This window comes from Lissotriton helveticus, chromosome 9 (assembly GCF_964261635.1).
Source record: "Lissotriton helveticus chromosome 9, aLisHel1.1, whole genome shotgun sequence".
In the NCBI taxonomy this organism is placed as follows: domain Eukaryota; kingdom Metazoa; phylum Chordata; class Amphibia; order Caudata; family Salamandridae; genus Lissotriton; species Lissotriton helveticus.
The window spans coordinates 429,711,247-429,735,303 of NC_136070.1; the positions used below are offsets into that span (position 1 = coordinate 429,711,247).

The 24,057-nt window shown below is 42.2% G+C and overlaps 1 protein-coding gene across 1 annotated transcript in view; it reads right to left on the bottom strand.

Moving 5' to 3' along the window:
* Nucleotides 1-24,057, bottom strand: part of CDC42BPB (CDC42 binding protein kinase beta) — a 709,648-nt gene that overhangs the window by 528,395 nt on the left and 157,196 nt on the right. Inside the window, exon 3 of the mRNA XM_078660224.1 lies at nt 10,556-10,639. Coding sequence (XP_078516350.1) covers nt 10,556-10,639 — 84 coding nt within the window. The remainder of the gene's footprint in view (nt 1-10,555; nt 10,640-24,057) is intronic.

The following is a 24,057-nucleotide window of genomic DNA, read 5'->3' on the forward strand; positions in this document are numbered from 1 at the left end:
TCCCAGTCCGCCATGGCTCCGGAACTTCTTTCGACCATTAAGGTTGTCTGCCTCACTACAGACGATAGGGAATCTCTTGAGGGCGACATCACTGACTTGGAAATCCAGAAGGCCATCCAAGATCTGGGGTCCGGCAACGCTATGGGACCTAATGGGCTTCCAATCTAATTTTATTAAATCGCTGGCATCCAAGCTCTCGCCCCATTTATTACACATGTATACAGAGTTTTGATATTGGGGTTTTACCCCCTGAAGTCCGGCTGGCATTGAGAGTGGTTATACATAAACTGGGTAAGCCGGCAGCGGACTGCAAGTCTTACCGTCCTATCTCCCTACCTACTGCAGAGGCAAAAATTCTGGCAAAGCTACTGGCCAACAGGATTCTCCCATAGCTGACTGACCTGGTGCACCCTGACCAATCCGGGTTTATGCCAGGGCGCAACACAGCCTTGAACCAACGCCATCTAAAAGAAAAGGGGTCCTGGGCAGAATAGACACTATAAAGGAGGATGCAATCCTTCTGTCACTTGACGCAACAATGGCCTTCAACACCATTGAGTGGGAATTTCTATTTGCGGTCCTGACACATATGGGGTTAGGTCCCAAGTTCATCAAACGGGTCAGATTTTTTACTCGCAGCCAGCAGCGCAAGTGGTTGTCAATAACCATATGTTGGGCATGTTTCCACTCCGACGGGGCACCAGACAGGGATGCCACCTGTTACCTCTTCTGTTTGCGTTGGTGCTCGAGCCATTGGCAGTTTGGATCAGGGGGGACCTGTTGATCAGAGGGCTGAAATGGACTGATGACCACGAAGATCGTATTCCTTATACGCTTCATCCTCCTGTACTTAGCCTCGCCCAAGCGATCCCTTAGTCAAGTCTTAAATATTTTTTGCATATTTTTAGCCCACTCCGGATACACGATTAACTGGGCCAAGTCGCAGATGTATGTCCTGTGGGGGGATCCTCCGCTTAATCCGAGGGGGTATAACATTCCGGTGGCCTCGCAGGGGCTTTAAATACCTGGGTATTTTTATCACCCCAGACCCGGTCTTGTTCCACGAGTTCAATTTGCTCAAACCCTTGACCCGTCTTCGCTCTGACGTTAAACACTGGCAGGCTCTTCCTTTAGTCCTTCTGGGACGGGCTGCCCTTTTTAAAATGCTGGCTTTGCGGCGCTCTCTCTATGCGTTGCAGAACTCCCCCCAACGCAATCCCTGAGGCTTATGTCACCGGGTTGGAGGCCATTGTACGAGAACTGTTATGGGGACGTGCCCCACGCATCGCCCTTCATAAACTGACGATGGGTTGGTACGATGGAGGCATAGCGTTACCAGACATAAAGCTATATTATCAAGCTTCTCAACTTATCGCGGTCAATAAATGGGCACATGGGGAGCATGATGACCCTAACTTACGCACCGATCGTTGGCTCTTGGGACGGGGTGGGTACAAACGAGCACTTTACACAAACCCACGCAAACTCCACCTTACAGGTCCTACGGCGCGCACAGTGGTGATTTGGCAGAGGGTCAACAAAAATAGGGTTGGAATAACACCCTCACAAAGGCCACTCCACTTTGGGAGCCCGACATGCTGGGTCAGCTTACAGGTGCCCCGGATTTGATGAGTGGGACATGATAGGAATCTCATCAGTAGGAGACGTGGGTGAAAGGTAGATTGGCAACGTTCGAAGACATGCAGACTAAATATCACCTGTAGGAGAGCAGGGTCTGCTTCCTATGGTTACCCCCACTTTTTGCTGTGATTCTCTGGTTTTTCGACTTTAGTGTGGCTGTGGACCTGCTAATCAGGCCCACAGCCCAGCTGTTCTCTTTCTAAATGGATATAATGTACTTTAGGTACGTACCAGATTGGTTACTGGGTCACCCTTGTGAGCCCCTGTATAGTGTACCATAGGTATCCAGGGCATAGGTGCACCCTAGGCCTACCAGGGGCTGCAGCATGCCACCCCTGGTTTGCCTTCCAAACTGACACCACAGGTCTGTACTTACAGCCTGGGTGAGGTGGTGTAATCACACCTTACTTAGATATAGTATATCTATATCTACCTTATATATAGACACATAGTAACCTATAAGTCACTCCTATGGCAGGCCTTGACAATCCTGGAGGCAGAGTGCTTGGTATTATGTGAGAGGGCGCCCTAGCATGAGCTGAGCCCCTCTGCAGCTTTCGGAACCATCTCCTTATAGCTGTTCTATGATATAGCCATACCATATACTCTTAAGTGCATTATCACCCTCGCGGTTAATGCTAACTTTGGTTAGGCTTTATCAAAACATGTTGTGTTAGGTGTCAAACACTTTGGAATACTACCCCACCACCAATTCTGGTGGTGGGGGTAGCATTTCACCCTTCTAGAGGGAGAAGAAAAGTTAAACAGAGCCTCAGCATCACAAAATGGATGCTGCTGCCACAGACACGAGTCTGCCCTCCTGCTTCTGGAAGAAACTCCAGCAGGGGAGGCCTGGACAATAGGTTTCCTGTCCAGGGATGTGCTGGCACCTCCCCACACAGGCTCTTAGTGTATTGGGGCAGGGAGGGCTGCATTCAGTGAATGCTTTCCAGACACTGCCTGGGGCACACAAGGTGCTCCATGCGTTTCCCAGTTCAAACCGGTTGCTGGGGCACTGAGCCCCAGCTCTAGCACGAAACTGGACAAAGGGGAAGGGGTGTAACCACCCCACCCCAGGTCCACCCATAGGAGGTAGAGAGTTAGTCCAACCCCTAAACTTACAATAAGTATAGAACCCCAGTCCCTAGGACTTTAGATTACCCTGGATGAAACTCTAACATATATCAGAGTCCTTCGACATCCCATTTCGACTGGAAGGCGGAAGAAATCTCCCTTGTGGTCAAGGAGTGACCACCCTGTTCAAACAGGCACCAACAGCATCTTTGCCGGTCTGCATTTTTGAGGCTCCCGCCCTACCCCGAAGAATCTGCGACACAGGACATGGACTTCCAGACATCTCTGACCCCGAACTTCGCTCCCAGCAAAGCTGAGGCCTGTGGCGGACACGAGAGACGTGGGACCGAAACTCCTGGACAGCCTGCATTTTGCTACCTGCATCGACTTCCCGAGGTATCCCGAAGTTGTGCATAGGGTGCTTGAAACCCAAGCCCCGAGGACCTTTTGAACCGAAGCTCAGAGGCCTACACTCAACGAGTGTCCCGGGGGCCTGCTTTGTGCATTTCAGCTCAACGAATCTTTGCGGGTCCTAGTCCGTTGGCTAGTGAGCCCCCCGGAAGACCAATCTTGAAACTACTTTGCTTTCCTGGTTGCTCCAGGCTTGCTTCAACTTCCCTGCAAAGAAGAAGTTCCACAGATCATCCTGGTCTGCACCGAAGCCAATCTCAACATCCTGTGTGGATTGCGTTTGCCAAGGCTTGTTGGTTCCAATCCGGATACAGACACCGCAGTCAACTAGATCCTTCGTGGGACAGCTCGAATCCAGCTCCTGGTCGTCATCGACGCCTCCTGGTCCTCGTGGCTGAAGAGACGTTCTTCACCTTTTCACCTGAAATCACCCGACATCTGGTGGCATCTTCCTATCGCCGCCCTGGTCACTGGCTAGTGGCCCAGACTCTGTCTCCTCTGCTTTCAGGTTCTTCACATCTCCGATCCACCAGGACACTTTTCCTCTGGTCGCCTGGAGAACTTCTTCGCAGCTCACCATTGGAATCGACGACGAAACCCGACACGAAAAGACACCTATGCACCCGGCTTCCCTGGGTGAGGTAACACGAGTACTCCTCTGCTCCTGTGGGTATTGACTCTCCAAGTGTCCTAGTCTAAAAGGGTTCCATCGCAGTTCACCTCCTTGTACCCTAATCTTTAAAATTGTAACTTGTTCGTTTTTCATAGAAAGTCAATGGTAACCCGTGGCTGTATTTAGACACTGCACGCGTCTCCCGTGGGCCTCCTACATCCTGACCATCGGTTGTCCTGAGTAGCCCCAGCGATTCCACCGGCCCTAGGCCTGCTTTCTATTCCTCATGTGGTTCTTATGCCACTACGTTAGTATATGGTTTGTGAGGCCCCTAGGGCAAAATGTGTACTGTGCAACCTATCGTATGCTAATTAAGTTCCTTGTATTGTACTTTTACCTCTGACCTCATAAAGAGTGCAGAGGGGTTGTGTTTAGAATAAATACATATATATTTGATATATACCTTGTGTGGTGTGCTTTCATTTGGTACTCAAGAGATTATAAATGGTAAAACAACTTGCTTAACTCGTCTCCAAGTCTTAGCCTGAAGGCTGCTCTGCACAGCTACCCCTAGGATAGCTTTCTATAAGGTTGACTTTATAACCTACCATCAATAAGGGTCGATTAGACTGGTGCAAGGTGCCCACTAGAATAGTGGACATCATATACCAGGCTAACTTCTCACATCACCTAGCTCAAACGGAGGCTTACAGGTACCTACAGATTAGCCACGCTATTACTGCTGCCTTACCCAGAGAAGGCCCTCTAACCGCATCCACCCAGCTGGAGGATAGACTGTTACTCGACCCAATGCATGTAAAAGCCATATCTCTCACTTACAAAAAACTACTCAACAACCAACCTGACCCCATATCCCGATTGCATAAGCGCTGTCGGGAGGACCTTGACGGTGAGGACTGGTGCGATACCCTTGCATCCCCTGGAGAGGTGGCCATTCCACAGCACCTTTGCCTGGTACAACTGAAAATCCTACACCGGGTTTACTTTGATGCACACACACTGTTCAAGATGGGCAGACGGTCTGACCCTTTGTGCCTTCAGCGTTGTAACTTGCCTGCCACTTTCCTTCATATATTGTGGGAGTGCCCCAAAATGCAATCATACTGAGGGAAAATTACACAGCAGATGGAGAGGGCGTGTGGCAAGTCTCTGAAGGCTACCCCCCACCTCTGTCTCCTTAACATATGCGCAGCCACGGATCCCACACAGGCAGAACAGACATGGGCTTCCACTGGGTGGTCCATTGCTAACCGAAACATAGCTCAGAAATGGGGGGTGGAGACGGCACCATACCTCAGGGACTGGGCAATCGATATGGACAGTGCAATGATCGCTGAGAAAGACGTCTTCAAGCATAGAGGCTGCCCCAAAAAATGGGATCATAAGTGGGGGAGATGGAACAAATATAGAGGCGACCTGTGTTTGTCCCGTACCATTGAACTGCAGCGAGATCGACGCCTCATCTTGGCGGTCTCCGGCTTTGAGGACACGCTCTCACCCTGAAGTATCGGTGGGATTGCCCTATTGTCTGCAGTAAAAAGGGGAGGGCCCCTGCCGAGATCAACATTATGTCCGTACATAAGCTGTTGCCATTGTTGTATATGGTCCTCCCGTTTTTGACAGGACATGTGGTGATGATCTATGCAAATGATGCACTTTATTGGCTGTATGGTGCGTGCTTTCACAATGGACTTATACACTATGTAACCAATGCACTGTACCTGGTATTTTTCTTATTCAATAAAAATTGTTTAAAAAAAAAAAAGAGGGCAACTGTCCTCAAAGTCATTGGTCCGTGGAACCTACAACAAAATAGAGGTAACATGGTATGTTCTAGTAGGCAAACAAATCCATGATTGTGGAGCCAAAGTAGCTGCAGATAACCTGAATAACAGGAAGAGCTATTGCAAACGTCAGGGGTTAGATGAACACCAAAATGCAGCATCTTCTCCCTGAAGATATGTGCTACTTCGATTTGAACATATCTGATGGGCAACAATACATATTCTGCGCAAGACAGGATGTGGGCAAGAGATTGTTCAGGATTCTTTATCCCATCCCGATCTGAACATTCAGATAAGATATAGTTAGCATAACATCAGTTCAACAACTGCCACCCCAGAACATCTGGGCAAACACTGTAGCATTCTCTTCAAAGGATGTGAAGTGACTGCAGGTGCCCTTTCTGGGCCCACAGGGGGTGGGGCAAGGTGAGAGCCAATAGTAAATAAAAGAAATCATCATGGTTCTTTCTAGGCTATTCTAAAATAGCAAATAAATAGTGCAAGATGTGTAGATAGAAATTATTAAATGCACCCCAGTCCAATAAATAGACTTAAACAAGTTCATAAGAGTTTGAAGGTGGCCTCTATGCAAGTACAACTTTCAGATTAGGTGGATGAAAAGGTGAATTGTTGTTTTTCCTCATCTGAGAACTGAGGCAACAACTCTTCGAAATAAATCAGGGATCTTGGTCTGAAATTCCAAAGGCGGAGAGACTCTGAACCCTTGGCAAAAAAAGCAGAATAACAGGAAATCAATCTTGCTATTGTTTTCTGTACATATCTATGTTGTATTAGGTAAAAGTATTTAATGAATTTATGGCATATATCAAATGAAAGGATGATCTAAGTTCCACAGACCTGTGCAGATTGTTATGAAATCTAGGGCTTTTTAAAGACGTTTTTAAACATCTTGAGATGTAATTGAGATTTTATATGTTTCATTGACATTTTTTTATTTATCAATATATATGGCATACTTTCTGCAAGGTTTGTAAATGTTATGACAATGTTAACCTCATATCAAAACCAATAAATAATTGAATTGAAAAAAAATGAAAACAATCAACATGACTTCTGGCTACCAAAGTGTGGGTAGAGCCAACCCACATCTCTATAGGACTCCTGAAGAGTTTTTGTTTTTTAGGTTGATCACCTTATGATTGGGGACAGCTGCGCTTTCAAGCCAGACATAAAAAGTATCATGCAATTAACAAAGATAATACCCTTCCACACGTGAAAAAGTAAAGCAGATTTATCATTTGTCTGCAAAGCTACAGATGCCCATTCTACATGGTTAGTTGCAAATAATCACGAATAATAGCTTGCAAAAAGCCCCAGCAGTATTGGGTTATCTACAAAAACGATGATGCTTGAAGACTTACTACACAACAGAGGATGACAGAAATCCAAAGCACTCTATATCCACTCTAAGAGTTAGAAAAGCTTTTCTGAAAACTCATACTTTAAAATACACATACCGTAGTACAGGAATTAACGTTTGATTTACACCCAGAGAGATTTTACATTTGTGTATTGTGTATTGCAAATAGTTGTTTACAGACCAGATGTACTACATAGATAAACTTAAATCAATTACATTCACAAATCAAGTTGCTCTTTCCATCACCTTCGATCTAAAGATTAATCTCTACAAACATTAGAGAATGCACCAGATGCAAGTGATACACAACAGATTTCTTCAGTTCAAGGTTGAATTCTATGAAAATACATGTCCCGATCCATAGAGATCTCTAGAGATTAGAATGCATAAAAGGTTACACTGTAAGGAGAAAGTATTGGTAATCCACAAAAAGTAGATCACTGATAAAGCAGCAAAAACATGGCTTTTCAAGTTCAATACTCCAGGAAACAAATACAGAGTCAAACTCTGATTATCATTGCCAATAAGCTCCTAAAGTTGGATTGCAACTTCAACTGAAGATGCACCATCATGGCTGACCATTTGTCTCCTTAAATTATAGCAAGGCATCAGATGCTAATCTTGAACAGTGCTTGTAAATCATCTTAGAACCAAAATGGAAGGATCCAATATCTCATCTACTAGGACTAAAATAGATGTTCAACAGTTCAAGGGATAGAATACACACCTTTTGGAGAATTCCTATAATGAACTTCACAAAAGTGAACCTCAGGTCAAAGATGGCTTACTGTAACCTTATTCAGAGAATAGAAATGGGTGTCGCTGTCCCTTTTGCTCTAACATCTCAGGCCAACATCTTTGCTAACTTAAATAAATGTTCTCACATTTCGTTTCAGAATATACTCTATGATCCATGCTTCTAAATTTTCATTTCCCAATATAAGTAGCTAAACAGGCAGCTTATCAGAAGCTATGTGTCACATTCTTAAAATAGGATAAAGGCCTGCCTAGCCCACAAAATATTCAGTCTTATTTCTTTAATTAATGTTGAATCTCCAAATCTAATTTTTCATAACAATTGAATAATAATAAACATCTTAATAATAATATAACATAATAATAATTAAACTAAAAGAAAAGCGCAAAGACTAGCTTTCCTAATCAACACACTAGTTATTCAAAAACAGCATCCTGTTAGCAACTGAAGTAACATGGGTAAATGTAGGCCCTGGATTCTATTAGGAATTTTAGAGTCACTAATGGCCTAAAGATGCAGATTAAATCCTCCTTCTCTTCCTACCACTACCATAATAAGCCTTTGATAACATTTCTTCATATGATCTTGCACATGATTACATTTTGAACTATGACAAAACTGAAAGTGCCTTTAAAACATTACCAATAACCGTACAAATCAAGGCATTCCAGACATCTACTTGGTCTGAAAACCCTTTCAAATAAAATCATTCAAATCCACTCATCTGTTAAGGAAAACCAAATTTAGGGAAGGTTCAAAGATTTAACAGATGCGTCCTGTCTCAATGTGTTGCAGAGAGGATGACTTGCCACACTGCTAAATTGATTGTCCTTTACATTCATTCATTCTCTGCCTTACTCCACAGACATTATAACTAATAAAACCGATAACATCAAAACTACAAAACCATAGCCACCACATATATGAAATTTACAGACAATCATAACTTTGTCAATGGCTAATCATAACACATCTGCAGTACATGCGCCACGAAAAATGTGCAAACTGAGTAAGACAGTAGCATAATGAGGATGCTGTGGAACTTTACCCCCAAATCCCGATTTCATAGCAATTCCTAGCATCATGTACGGTCTACAGCATTCATATGTTCTATAAGGTGCTCAACCAAACAATCTGTTCTTTATTTATTAATTTCTAATGAATGACCAAAATAGTCAGAATGAACTTGGACAGATGTTAGAAATCTTACAAAAAAGCGGTCTCTATGGAACATTTACTCTTTCTTTGCCATTACTCTCAAAAACACCTTGCTCAAGGTAGGTGCACAATCTTAAAAGTACTTGCAGTAAACTCTTACAACATCGTGTTCTGGGCTCCTTTCAGTTGAAATATGCACTCTCTTGCTTTTTCTCTCCCATCTAGCTTTCCTTCTCCTTACTTCTTTTCTCTGTCTCCTTGCTCTCTCTCTCCTCACTCCAACTCCTTCCTCATTGCCAGAAACCGGTCCTCGGATGCTTGTTTCCGGTCCAGGGAAGGCATGGCTTGGCAGTTCGGGCTGGACTGTTCCCATGAGGCACAGGGTCAGACTGATTTGCATATGGCCATGTCTGAACTGGGGTGGCAGAGTGGGCTAAAGAACGGTGACGGATTAAACCCAGATCTTTTGACTGGGTGTGAGTGTTTGATTGGTTCAGATGCTCCGTCCATCACCACCCCCTTTTGTACCACCCCACTATGTCAGCACATCTCCTGTTCTCACCCGCTTCTTCTCTGTTCCAGTTTATATTACCTCTAGAACGCTGCTCTACCTTAAGTCAATCAACACTTCTATCCTCTCCTCTTGTAATTCACCCCATCATCTCCAGCTCAATACTGCTATCTCAATCACAACTGCCTGGGCGTGCTTTCCTGTCTTGTGGTTTAAAATATCCCATCATACCTGTTGTACATAAAGAACGGGAAAAAATATACTTGTATAGATTCAATTTCAATCTTTAAGTTGGCATAGAACTATAAAAGTCCTGCTGGTTCTTTACTGAGAATCTTTCAAATGAGTGATCTAGTCCACTATCACATGGACTTTCTGGAGGATGACAAATAGAGTAGTAGTAGTGTATTGCTTAGAAAACATGTTACTTCTCCATTCCCACCCCAGAATCCATACCCCTCTCAAACTTTAGAACCACAGAGAGAGAATGTATTGTCTAATTTTAAACATACACATGTAAATACAGCTAGGCCATGAAATTGTGCATTTGTTAAGTGTATTCATGAAGGAGCATAGGTCATGCACATGCACAGCTAGTGGCTTACCAAATTTAATTGAAACAGTGCGTATGCCTGCAGTATTTCTATGTTGCATGCATGGTAAAAAGATTGTCTTAGGAAGGCAGCTACAATATGTAATGACTGGGTAGATTAATGTGGGCTTTCACACCAGTCAGAACCGGATGGTTTTTTCAAAAAGTGCAAATGGTTACTGGTCTGGTTACAGAGTTTCATCTTGTGGCTGCAGGGTAGTAGGACAATTGGCCGCCATTCATGGCCTTATTTAGAGATTTTCTTCAGGGGTCTAGTGTCCATAGATCTTACAGGGCAACTGGGAAAACAATGTGTTAACTTGGAGCTCGGGAAATAAGAATGACTGACGCGAGAGGCTACACACTGTATCGAACTGGATTTCTCGGACACTTAGGAGCCAGTCAAAGGACTGAATTTCAAAGGAGATGTGACTGTGTTGGTAAGAAGGCGTGCTTCAGTGTTTCGCATTCACTGGAGAAGGAAATCTGAAATGGCCAATTAGAGGTGGTTTCAGTAATGCAGTTGACAAGAAATGACAACAATAATACTAAATATGTGACGAAAGAAGGCCAGTGCTAGAATGATGAAGAGTAGGGAAATAAATGTCTTACCTCTGCCCTTTTCAGCATTTCCCATTTGTTGAGGATTTTCATAGCATAAATACGCTCTGTCTTTTTCATTTTAACGACAGCAACCTAGAAAACAAATGTTTGGATTAAAAAGGACAATATTAAATGATATGCTGGGACAGAATTATAATTAGTATTTTTTACATACTGAAAGCTGTAACAAACTGTACTGGAGAACTGTGGCGTGTTATAAACATATCATTGTGGGGGTCTTTTTCATATTAAATTAACAATTCGGATACTACAGGACTCGCGTGAAAAACTAAATGCAAAAGTCTGGTTTACAAAGCTGGAAAAGAAGCCACTCAAGAGGAAGGGGCGAATTCGACGAGTGCAACATAACAAGAATACAGAGAACTACTTTCCAAGGGCGTTCTAAGTTTACCAACACCACCCCCGGACGCTGCAGAAATATTTGAAATAACATCACACAAAGACAAGCCAAAAGATACCGGGTGGCAAGAAATGAATGCTGGCCACATATTGAAGGGTGTTCCATGTTTAGAAATGCTTTTTAAGGAAAAAGGCCACTGCAGATTCTCATTCAGCTATCCAAAGAAAGAAAAAAAAGGCAAAAATAGCATTCCACAATCTACGAGCTGGTTGCCATCAGTTAAAAGAAAGATGTTTTTATCAAGTCAGTCAGTCAGTCAATATCTTTATTTCGGTCTAGAGGGCTATAAAAGAGCAAACTAAATACAAATGATATAAAAACAATAAAAAATTGTTTACAATTATAAATTACTCGAGATCACCATTACACAAGACTTAGGTTTGTTAACAGAATAGGTTAAAAACATGTTCCTTAAAAGCATAGAGGTGTCATGCTCCTAGACAAAGGAGCATTGCATAAAAATTTAAAAAGCATTTTTGCAGTTGTGGCACTTTTAGGAAGTGCTGCCAGCTAAGTTTGCGGGGCACAAAAACTGAGTGTGGGGCATCTTACTGGATTCTCAGGTAAGTATTATTTGAAAAACAGACGTACAATGTGCATTTTTAAATCATATTTTACTATTAGTAGACACTGAATTGGATTTAAAGGTGATTGTGCACGGACCTATGAGGTATTGAAATGCTGAGTGCCAAACTGCTACCTTTAAAGCAAATGAAGCTCACATTGTCATAGACACGTTTATTACGGAGCTCTCTCTGAATAAATGTTTTTGGGAGAAAATAATGCAAATATTATAGTACAATGTGTCAGTAACACTGATCAAAAACTTCTGGAATTTGAAAACATTGGTACAAGCAATATACGTCATATATGCCCATCAAATTAATTATTAGAAACAAAATTGTGGCACAATTGTATGACTGAACACAAGGGCCAGTAACAACCAAACAGGATTAAAATAATGTTACAGGAAAGAGGGGACTAAGAGCTGAGGGATCTCTCTTTTTTTAATTTGTATTTTCTTGGTTTCCTGAAAATTAAATTCCAATTAAAAATGTAACACACACTATAAAATTAGACAGATAACCATTTCAAAATGTATTCAATTCATACTGTTCCTTATTAAAGGAAATCAATTAGTCATATTTGTAAAGTGCATAAAGTATCTCCAAATCTTAATATACTTCTTTCCACCTCCCCTCTTTTTGCATACAGATTTTATTTAATGTAACTTTTGTAAAACTTAGTAAGTCACATTTGAAAATATGGGAGTTCACTTGTTTCCAGTCATTCTTGATCACAGAGTGGATTAATAATATCTATATAAACCATCAGGTTCTGGTGCCTCTTGTTCCTAGTCTCAGATGTCTTGAGCTGCTGAGAAGAACAGATTGTACATTTGGGAGCACAGGCACTCCAAAGGAGGGCAGAATAAATAAGATAACCTTTTCTCATAATTCCCTTAGCTTCAGATAGCCCCATTTCACATGGGTCTGTGTTTCAAGCTCGTGACATATAGGGCAGTGGTAAGAAATATTTGTGTTCCAACTATGTAGTCTTACTAGGGGGTATATACCAGACAATTTGTGCAAATCTGCATTTGCTTAAAGTTGGATTGCTCAGCCCTTTGCAATTAAGAAAGGATATTTCTTCCTGAGCCAAGCTTATTACAGTTCAATTTGCCTATCATTTTATTGAAACGCTGGTGGCTTGAACAGAACCCCCATAATCCCTCTCAAAGCTTTGATGGGGAGAGGTAGATATTTACTTAATAAGATACAGTTTTGCCAATAGGGCAGTCTATTGTTTATCCAGGTCTGGGTCGATCGGGAGGAATTTCCTCGCAGAAATCGTGCTAAATAGCATACCAGACCCGGACGTTTGGCTCATGAAGCTTTTCAACCACATCAAAACAGTTAACCAAAAAGCGACGTTTTTTGTTAGGTACATTGTTTTACCTGCACTGTAGTTCTCCCTTTTTATTGGAGATTCTGATACGAGTTAGAGAAACGTGAGTAAGGTGGGGATTTGTGTACCCCGTCCTGAAGAAGGTGTCTTTACACCGAAACATGTCGACGCACACCGAGAGGAGGTAATGCACATTGTCTGCGTAATAACCTCCCACACTTAAATTTTAATAGCACCAGCCCGGGGGCTTATTAAATATTTTTTAGTCACCCCACGAGCCAGGTCCTTTTTAACCTTCACCTAGATTTAAACCCCACCACACACTCACATAAAAATCCCCCATCCACACCACACATAGTCTAGCAAGTGATCCCGCGTATCCGTAGGTCGCAGCACGCCGTACCCAGTAGAGGGGTACGATGACCCCGATGATGAAGCATGACACCAAGGGGCCTGTTGGTGTGTGAGGGGACCCAAAAACAAGGAAGGTGCTCCCCGACTGTGGAGGATACGCCCCATACCCGAGGAGTGGATTCTGTTTGTTTATTTACATATGTTTAGGGAGAACAAATCCATTTCGATTTATTTTCTCTCTCTCCCCCTTTTGTTATTGATAGTATACAATCACTTTGCCATTCATATGGCAAAAGGCATTTCTTTTATCTTTTGAAGGTATTTAATGCAAAAACTCCTACAATCTTGTTATGAAGGGGTGAAAACAATCTCACCTCGCATCCATTAACTAGATCAAGGCAAAATTCTAAAAAAGCTATGGAATTTTAATAAATTAACTCCAGTAGAGGTAATCAATGTGGAATAATCAGCACTTATAGTAAAGGTCTAGGTGCAATAATCCTGTGGGGATATTGTCAAGCTATGGAAAACACTTCGACCTACTGATTTAATTGCTGCTGGCTGCCTCCACTGGCTTGAAATTCACAGGAAATTTACTGTTAGCTCTTCGATAACGGACTATCATAGAGAATAAAGTTTTAAGTTGGCGGTGCCTTTCACACGTAAAAATCCAGGATTGCAAAGGCAATTTTTGAAACAAATCATGGCTGTTGTATAGAACCTTACACTATAGACAACTTATTGGAATCGGGAATTTGGAAAAGTCCTAACAATATGTGAAGGCAGACTAAAAAGAAGATTCAAAGGTTTTTATTTCTTCTAAATACAGGGTGTTGACCTTCAAAATTAGTTACTAGTCAGACAGGCTTATGTAAGAGCAATGCATAAGTCCACTACTGTGAACAAAAGGATCCAAAATTAGTTTGACCAAAGTACGCTTTAGCTGTCCTATGCTGAAAATGGCAATCACAGATTTTTAGTCTGTACGTTCACCTCTAACAAAAACTCTGCTGCTAAAGATTCTCTGCTATACATTAAAGATCCCACACATGCAATGGACTATTGTAGTCTTTTTATCTTTTAAAAAGGTATTTTTAAATTTGTTTTAAAGTGTGGATTGGTTTTATGTGCTATGTACAACAGATTTATATTTATCGGTTTGTCGACCTCTTTTAAGGTTATGAATCAAATAATAAAAATGTAACTGAACAAAACACCATTTTCCTCAATACCACATCTTTTTCATATGATACGACAAGATTTTTCTACAGTTAAACATTACTTCAATGGGTTCGTCAGTCAATGTGTTCATCGTCAGTACCTTAATGAGTTGATGTTAGTACCCTGCTAAGCCAACATCTACATAGGTAGATTCACAGATTTCCAGCTCAGCACTTGACAGATAACTTCATGATAATTTTATGATGCATTTATAATATATTCATATATTGCAGGAGCCCACAGAGCAATTTACTCAAATTGAAACCCTGAAAAAAGCTAATACCAAAATCCATTTTGAACACAATTTTAACAATTCACCTATCAACTTTTTAAATGTGAAAATCTCTCTTGAAAATGGAACGATCAAAACAGACCTGGAGGCCAAAGATACAGATCACAAAAATGTATTGCATTATGCAAGCTTCTGTTGGCCAACATTTAAAGATCTTACATTTGCACAACTTATCAGAGTAAAACAAATAATAAATGACCAAGAAAATAGCAAAGGGGAAAACAAATGTGCTTGAAATTCAAGGAAGAGAGGAAACAACATTCATGCATTAAGTGAACATCTGAGTCGTGCCTTTCTATTGGTAAAATAAATCTAAAACAGCTATTTTATTGTAAGACCAAGCTGTCTTGAGATGGGATTGACTCTTAAAAACCTACTGTGTGCTCTCATAATTTGGTCTGTAAAAAGGATGGCCTTCAACCACATATTTCTCTTATTTTAAACAGACAGCAGCGTTTTGTTCTTACTAGGTTTCGTTTTAAACTCTTACCTTTGTTGGTTAGGTTACTTGCCAAACGCTTTACTTTTTCTGATTTGAGTCTCTGTCCCTGCGATGGGAGGTCAGTTAAGTCAACTCTACATATTACGTTGTTTTGTTCTATTTCTCAAGTTCCTATGAGAAGTGTTTTTTTGCCTATTCTTAAAAATCTTACATTTTACCAATGTTATCTTATATTCTTACAGAAACTCAGCAGTCCCCATATTTGTTGTATGGTCACATCTTTTCGCTGACAATTACTAATAGTAAGGAAAATGTAACACTGTGATATTCTCTGGATTGTATTAAAGTCAGAGCAAGATGTATTTGTTTTTGCATATTGTCTGTACTGTACCTTTAACCTTTTATGCCTCAGAAATGCAGCAAATACAAATGATCTTAACCTGACAGAGAGAAAGGTGATCAATCATTACACTCAAGTAATTGTTTTGCTTCTAAATCGTACACACACACAAAAACTTTGAGAGATAATATATAAAGGAACCATCACAACAAAACAATACAAAGAAAGAGAAGAGGCAGACTGTCGCACCACAACTGCTACAATGACATTGAAGTTAACTAAAGAGAAAATGTACTTCGCTAGTATTTTTTTTTTTAAACAAGGTATTTCACCAGGACTCATTGAAGACTGCAAATTGTGTCTCCCTTTTAAAATGTGTTTGTGAGCTAATCAATGTTGGAAAACTAAAAGAAAGTTAAGAAGGACTCTTGAATATCCAAACAGCATGTGAACTGAAAATAAAAAAATATCAGTGGTTTTCCACTTAAAGAGGCAAGGCACAACATGAACCAGCACAGTTTTCAAATATAAGAGGAGATAAATAGTACACTCAACCACAACAACAAAAACTACTTGTTATAGAGCAGAATATTATGAATGAAATAGCTTTGCTTTTCAGTTGATGAGGCGTTAATGATATATTAGATGCATTTCAGGTTACACAACAAAAGAACAACACAAAACTAGAATGTGCCTCTCTTTCTTTATTAAATTACAACCAGACAGAAATATATTTGCCTTCCTTAAATAATACTATTAACAATGACTCCGCCTCTGAAACCAATATAACCTTACAAGGACATAAAACGATGTTGGCTAATGATTAGGTATATAAACACACAGACATTTCCACAATTTAGTTTAAAAACACAAAATGTCTAAACAAAACAGTAGATGGTCAACTAAATCCTTCACTTACATGAACCCAAGAACCACTTCAGGTGCTTTTTTGTAGTGATGGCCACACAACTGACATGGGGAAAAATACTATGAAACTTGCAAGACTCCATTTGGGAGCGAAGGGGCAAGTAGAAGTTAACAGGCCTCAACCGCTGGAGTTGAGGTGGCTTGCTTCTGATGTCCCAGGTTCAGTCTTACTATGGCTCTGCAAACTGGGCCAAGTACAACCCCTCCAACACTTGACTGTCAGTGGTAGGAGTTTCTCAGGGAGGTAATGTGAGGGTGCTCAAGCTCAACAATCTAACACGCATCAAGTAAATAAATGATGGCTCAACCCAGTGTGTTACTTTCAAGAATAAAAGTACTTACATGTACTCTAGAACTAAACACTATAATTTTTGTAGTGTTGTTCGAGAGGTCAAGGGTACTGAAGGGTATGAGGAGGCGCTTAATTGTAAGACAAGGGAACACGGCTTACCGACGCATACTAAATCAGTGGTCAGAGAATGGAGGGAGGCTCAGGGCCACCTGGGCTGCGCGGCCAGCTATCTTGTAGGACCCCATGAAGTCGAAAGCACGGACGGTTTTGCGGGATGGGCAATGATCTAGAACTGGAATACTTGGGTGACATTTGGCGGGGACATGATATAATAAGTTACAAAACCCTTCACCAGAAATATCACATGGCAGGGACGGAGTATTATAAATACCTCCGACTGGGACCTGCGCCGCGATGCCTTATCAGTGAGGGGGAATTACTACAGGAGGCAACGCCTCTGGAGGACCGTCTGCTTCTTCACCCCATACCTGAAAAAGTGATATCCATGATCTAACAAAACTCCTTAATAACTCCCCTGACCCGCTGGAATCCCTGAGGATAGCGTGGACAGCTGACTTGGGTGACTTGGATGATTACGACTGGACAGAGGCGATACAGAGCCCACGTGACATAGCAATTAGAGCTAGGTTCAGCCTGGTGGAACTCCGGATTCTTCATAGCTCTTCGTAATTAAGGTCCCTGCTACATAAAATAGGTAAAGCTGACACACCATCAGGTCTTCATGATGTGATCAAGAGAGCACATTTATCCACATACTATGGAAGCGCGCACAGATCCAGCTCTTCTGGAGGAGTGTAGCTGAGGTAATGTCCGGAGTCTTGTCGTTGACAGTCCCCTTAGATCCTCAATGGAGCGGACACATGGCCGAGGCATCAGAGGATCTGGCTGGTATTAGCAGCAGGAGTGGCAAAGCGTAATGTAGCCTGCTGTTGGGATAAGACCACCACCCCCCCTCGCAATAAAGACTGGGAAATGGATCTTGACTGGTGCCAAAGGGCAGACAGAGTGGTGTACCAGAGTTGGGGATGTCCCAGAAAGTGGGAAATAGTGTGGAGAGCATGGTGTGCATATAGGGGATCATGAACGAAGGTGAGGGCAAAAGACAAATTGGTGATGCTGTCCTCTTTATGTCCATTGTGCTTTGCCCTCAGACTTTTTATGGAATGTATACCAGCTGTAAAAGCGGCATCCTAATTATATCGCCTTGACTAAACTCTGGAGAGCAAAGTTGTATGCATGATTTCAATACTTTGTACAATAAGCTTGGAGTTTAAATAAAGAGTTTACAAAATATATATATACATATAAACAACAAAAAGTGCCACTTCTGCTATTCATTAGCTAAAGCAGATAATCATACACAAGCAATCTTTATCAAATCGTATGTGATGTATTAATCATCACAGTAATTTATTACATTTTGACTCAATTTTATCACATCTAACATGGAGCACATGACATCAGATTTAAATTGACGTGGTTTGGATTTCCTATTCAGAAAGGTGATATTATATGAAAATCAATGTGCAAAAAGTACTATGAGATTTAAAAAAAACATCCCTGTGAGAGAATGCTATACATAAAAATAAGAAACAACAAGCACACTATGTACAATTGCTGCAGATCAAACGCCATCAGTTCCATGTATTTTCCGCTCACCTAGCTGAGATTTCAAATGAAGGTTGTATTTTAAAATACTGAAGGACACCACTTTGAATACATAAACCAAGGATATGGACGTGTAAAAGTTCCGTTATTTGTCATAGTCCATCAACATGTCCATTTCTTGTCCTTGGGAAATTCGGCCCACACATTTTGAACCTTAATATTTGAGGTTCACATCAGCACAAGAGTCCGGTGAATATGTTTTGACTGTAAGCAAAGCATTCCTAAGTGACGACATTGACCTTAAAGGACTACATTGTCATGTATGTATGAGTAAAAGAATTAACAAGACTGCTGTGGACTAACCACTATTAAAAGTTTCAAACTCCAGTCTCAGTGCAGAACTTTATAAGGACCCACAACCATTTTGTTACAAAATCAGGAATACTTAATAGCTGCTTCCTCAACAAAACACAAATAAGTTTTTAAAAGGAGCCTTGCTTCCTCCCTTAAGCTTCAGGCAAGGCAGCAATGCACGTTCTGCGAAAACAACCTCACCTCCATATTTTTTCCATAAGTCAGACTTGAGGCATCCAAAATGAATCCCGCACGCCCCAATTACTATGGTTCACTCATATACGCACTATGCATGTATGTGAGAAGCTGGCCTGGTATATGATGTCCACTTATGTAAGTGGGCACCTTGCACCAGTCCAGACAACCCTTATGGTAATTTAAGAGGTCTTTAGACAAACTTAGAAAGCTCTCCAAGTGGTAGCTGTGGAGAGCAGCCTTCAGGCTTAGTTCAGGAGTGTAAAGCAGCTTGTTTTACCAGAATGCAATCTTACAGTATAAAGTGAAAAAGAACCACACTAAGTATTTATAAAAATATGTATTTTTTATATAGTACTCTAGTACGTTCCAATATCTCCAAGACCAAAATAAACACAAAGCACACAATACATTAGCAAAGAAACACAGTAAATAAGACGAAATACAGAGAGGCCCCAGTGGGAGACCAAAACATATACTAAGAAAGTGGTATAAGAACCACGACTCGAGTCAAGAAAGTGTTGAGAGGATATAGAAGTGATGGGACCCCAAGGAATCACCCAAGGTGAGTAGATGGTGACCCCACGGAGAGCGTGTGCAGTGTGGAAACACAACTGCATGTTCCGTAAAACTATGTGCAAGTCACAGTTGGATTTTTTAAGATTAAGGACCCTTCCTAGTGGACCCTGAAGAAACCCCGTGGAAGACAGAAGGTTGGAGAGCCACCCTACCCATGAATACCCTAGTACCCCTGTTACCTACACCAAGGAAGCCGGGTGCATACGTGTGGTGTCGGAAACCGCCATCGAACCCAATGGAGGACTTCAGGAAAGTGTCCAGTGGAATCCAAGGATGGATTCTTGATGAGAGGTACCTGGCAAGCAGAGGGGGACAGAGTCTCTGTCACTCAGGGGTGAACAGGAGACTTGGAAAACGAATGTCCTTCGATGTCTGGTGTTGCAGGACAGAAGACAATGACCTTGACTCTGCAGCTGTGAGGACCAAGCAAAGCAGCGGAGTACCAGGCGCCGTATACAAGATGTCCCACCAAGGATGTCGAGTGCTGAGGGGTCAGTGTCCGGCGGATGCATCAACAAGCCTTGGAAAAGGCAAGCCGTGCAGGAATCAAAGAAGGAGCAACCTTGGGACCAGCAAGTTCCAGGGGACTCACCAAAGGCAGGGGAGTCAGGGCAGGCCCCCAGCAATCAGGGGAGCCCAAAAGAAACAAGCGTGACTTTCAAGTGGGCCCACAGGCTGGAGGCAATGGAGTCTCCAGAGGACGTCAAGCAGCTCACTAAAAGATGCAGGCCACGATGCAGTGTGGCTGAAGATTCTGGTCACTGGAGGTGCTCGAGGTTGGGGCTACTTGGAGCACGAAAATCTTCTTGCAAAGAAGTCAGCAGTCTTTGCAACTGCAAGTTGGGAAAGGTGCACAGAGGTTTGGTTATTGCAACCCCACAAGGGATACTGGCCTCAAACTTGGTGAGAGGGCAGGGCAGGCCTCAGGAGCTGTGTAAAACCACCACCTGTGTTGCAGAGCCCACGGAGTCCGGAGGAGCTCAGGATATGCAGACCGGAAGACTTAGTTGCGGTGCCTGCAAGCGCAGGGGAGTGACTCCTTCACTCCAAGGGAGATTACTTCAGGTGTCTTTGATGCTTCACAGGCCTTGGAAGGTTCCTGAATGATGCACAGGCACAGACAATTCAGCAGACTGGAAGGGAGACGAAGTCAGGCCCAAACAAAGTCCAGAGTGCCCAGACGGTAGAAGAGCCGGAGGCAACGGCTCCCAAAACTGGTTTGAACTGGACTATGCAGGGGGCACCAAGTGTGCCCCTCATGCAGACTTTCTGGGGCTGGCAAGAGCACCCACCCGGTCCCAATACAGTAAATGCTGTCTTGAAGGTGGTCACACCTCCCTGTGACAGGATGCCTATTGTTCCACCTTCCTCTGCTCAAACTTGGCTCAGCAGTGGGAGGGCAGAAATGTGTCTCTGGTTGGCAGCAACCATTTTGTGCTGTCTGGGTCCAGGAGGCAGATACCGGGAACACTGAGATCCTAGCAGAGGGCTCTTCCAGTGCTTGGAATCATACCTCCCACATCGGTTATGGTGTGGGAGGTATGATTCCAACATGTCTGATACCAAACATGACTGGATTCGTTGCAGCCGTATCCGCGATGGTCATCGCGTAATTACACAGTGCCCCTCTATATAGTATACGGCTGCTTCACTGACAACCCAGGAGAATGGACTCTGGAAGCTACAGGGGTGTCCTGCTCATGCATGGGCACCCTCTCACTTAGAATCAAGTACCCTGCCTTCAAGATTGCAAAGGCCTGCTGTAGAGGTGACTTTGGGTTTTAAGTGCAGTGACCCTTAGATATTGTAAACCTATATCTTTAGTAAGTAGTGCATGCACCAACTTACACAGGCTGCAATGGCAGGCCTGTAGTTCCATTTTGCATTGTCTCCCATGGGTGGCATAATGCTTGCTTCAGCCCATGGGAGACCTCTGGGGTACCTATGCCATGGGTACCTTAGTACCATATACTAGGGACTGACAAGGGTACCCTAGTATCCAATCTGGAGTGTACCTGAGTACTCAACACAACAATTTAGAGAGAAAGCAGACTGGGGTCCTAATTAGCAGGACCCCAGTCAGACTAGTCAAAATATAGCTAGGCACCAGGCAAAAAGTGGGGGTATCCATAGAAGTAGATCCTACTTTCCTACAATGTACCACACCAGTACACAGACACAACATTCAAATGGTGAGCAAAACAATGATGGATTTAGGCCCAGATCTCTGTACTGGGCTGAATGTATGACATTGCTCTGCATTCTGCTCATCAATAGTTCTTTTAACATTCACTTGGGATCACAGCTTTTTGAAGGATTAATATATAGAAGCTGAAGTTTATCTGAGAAGGCCAAATACACCTCCACTCCAGAGACATATAGAAAGGTCTGGTCACAACAATGCATTCACAAAACACAGTAGGCCTCCACCATCACTTCATGTACTAAATCCATGACAGAGGCCACTGTTGGGTCAACATGACACGTTTGGTGCACTCCTCTAGCTCACAGGACAGATGGGGGCCCTCACTCCGGCCAAGGGACGGCTCTAGACCTCTGCACAAACACTAGATTAGAGTGAGGCTATGGCCAGCATTAAGAATCAGGATACCAGATACACCTAGGCAGGCACTCAGGGCAAGGGAAAATTACGGCACATCATGCAGGAGACATTCTCGTGCCAAAGATTTACAATTTATGATCATAAGACTCATACTTTGACAGAACACTTATTTTTCTTTAACGAAAGATGCACAACTTCTGCACAAATAAAATAGGTTAAAAAAAGAGACCTTGAAGCATGCACAGAAGCAGTGTATGCAATACATGCAGGACAACAAAATTGAGGTAAGATTATCCTAATGCAATTGTCAACGTCTGAAGGTTTATCAGGTTCTCTAAGTAAGAACTGGATTTAAAGTTTGTTGACGACTTATGGAAAGAAACAAGCTACATTAAATGGACAGTACTTTTTGCCATTAACTTAATGTTTAAAATTTTAGAGGGTTCAATGCTTATCAATGCATTGACCTGCACCTGGGATTAAAAGCAGAACAACAAAGATACCATGGGCCCAGATGTACAAAGCAGTTTTGTTTTTGCGCACACTCCAATTTAAAGTTGGCAAAGTACTAAACTCTTTTAAGGAGTCTGTAACTTTTTTCGGACTACTGAAATGGGTTTAGACATGGAAAAGAAATCTCTATTTATAAGGGTATTGCTGTAGGTGTCCCTTACAAACAGCGATTCCAGCTCATATGAATCTATTGTTTAGGAGTGAAACAGCGGTCGTAAGCCACTAAACCGTTATTGACCCCCAAGTTTAGGTGGTAGTCCATTCGCAAAAGGGAAGGTTGGGACCCTTTCCCATTTATGTATGTCAAAATAAAAGTTTGTTGGGGAGTAGGCAGTAGCCCCTGGGTCAAAATTAATATAGCAAACTAAAAAAGTCTAATTGCGACCCTCTCCGAATCTGAAATTTCCAAACTTAATTAATATGTAAGTCAGTTTGGAAAATGAATTACTGGTCACAAAAATACTGGTCTCAAATTGTAATTAGCATTTGTGGTCAGTAAACAGCCTATATGGATCTATAGCTTTAAAGAATACATGGTGCTAAAATCAATCCCTCTAGATAAAATAAAGGATGATGCTTTGACAAATAGGCCATGCGATAAAGTGTCACTCGGAGGATCAACTATTACAATGGTGTTTGCCCTTTCACTTTATTTTATAAAGACTGGATTACAAAAATACAATTATAGGTATCTGATGAAGCGCTCGTGGCCCAAAACACAAAGGTTATAATTACAAAACGAAGTGAACAGGAACACTGAAAATGATACTGAGCTTTATATTTCATGAACAAATCAATCATTTTATTTATGTCCGATTACTTAAAATCAATACATGTAAACAACCATGCACTATGGTTTCGCATAAGCACAGTAAACAGCAGTTATTATTAAAAACGTATAAAAAGATGTAAAATACTATCTTTGATATTTCTAAAATGAGCGTTACTCCCTGGAAACAAGGTTGAAAATTATTTTTTTTAAATAATAAATAAAGTTTCATAAAGTTTTATCACTTCTGTTCGCCTGATTGTAGCGATGGAGAGCGCTGAGGGCTCTGTAGGCCAACTCTGGAATTGTCCATGTTTGCCATGCCATCTTCATCATGCAATATTGGAAGGTGCACTCGACCCAGCCTTGGTGTGATAAAACTAGCGCCTTCCAATGAAGTCAGCAGTAAATGGGTCAAAAAGGAGAGGGGCCAGCATGCAGCCCAGTTTAAGCCCGTTTTTAGTTGACACCTTGATGGTTGCTGTGGTGGGGCTTGTTTTTATCCAGACCCAGGTCCCCTGATGTAAGGATATTATCGCCTTGAGAAGCGGGGGGGGGGGGGGAATCCCCCATGCAGTTACTTTTACTTACAACCTACCCTGGTACACCCAATCGAAAGCAGTGCTGTAGTCAATGAAACATCAGAACAGTGGAGGTTGCTTGCTCCATGCAGCTCGGTCTGATAGGTACGCCAATACTATAAAATTGTCCA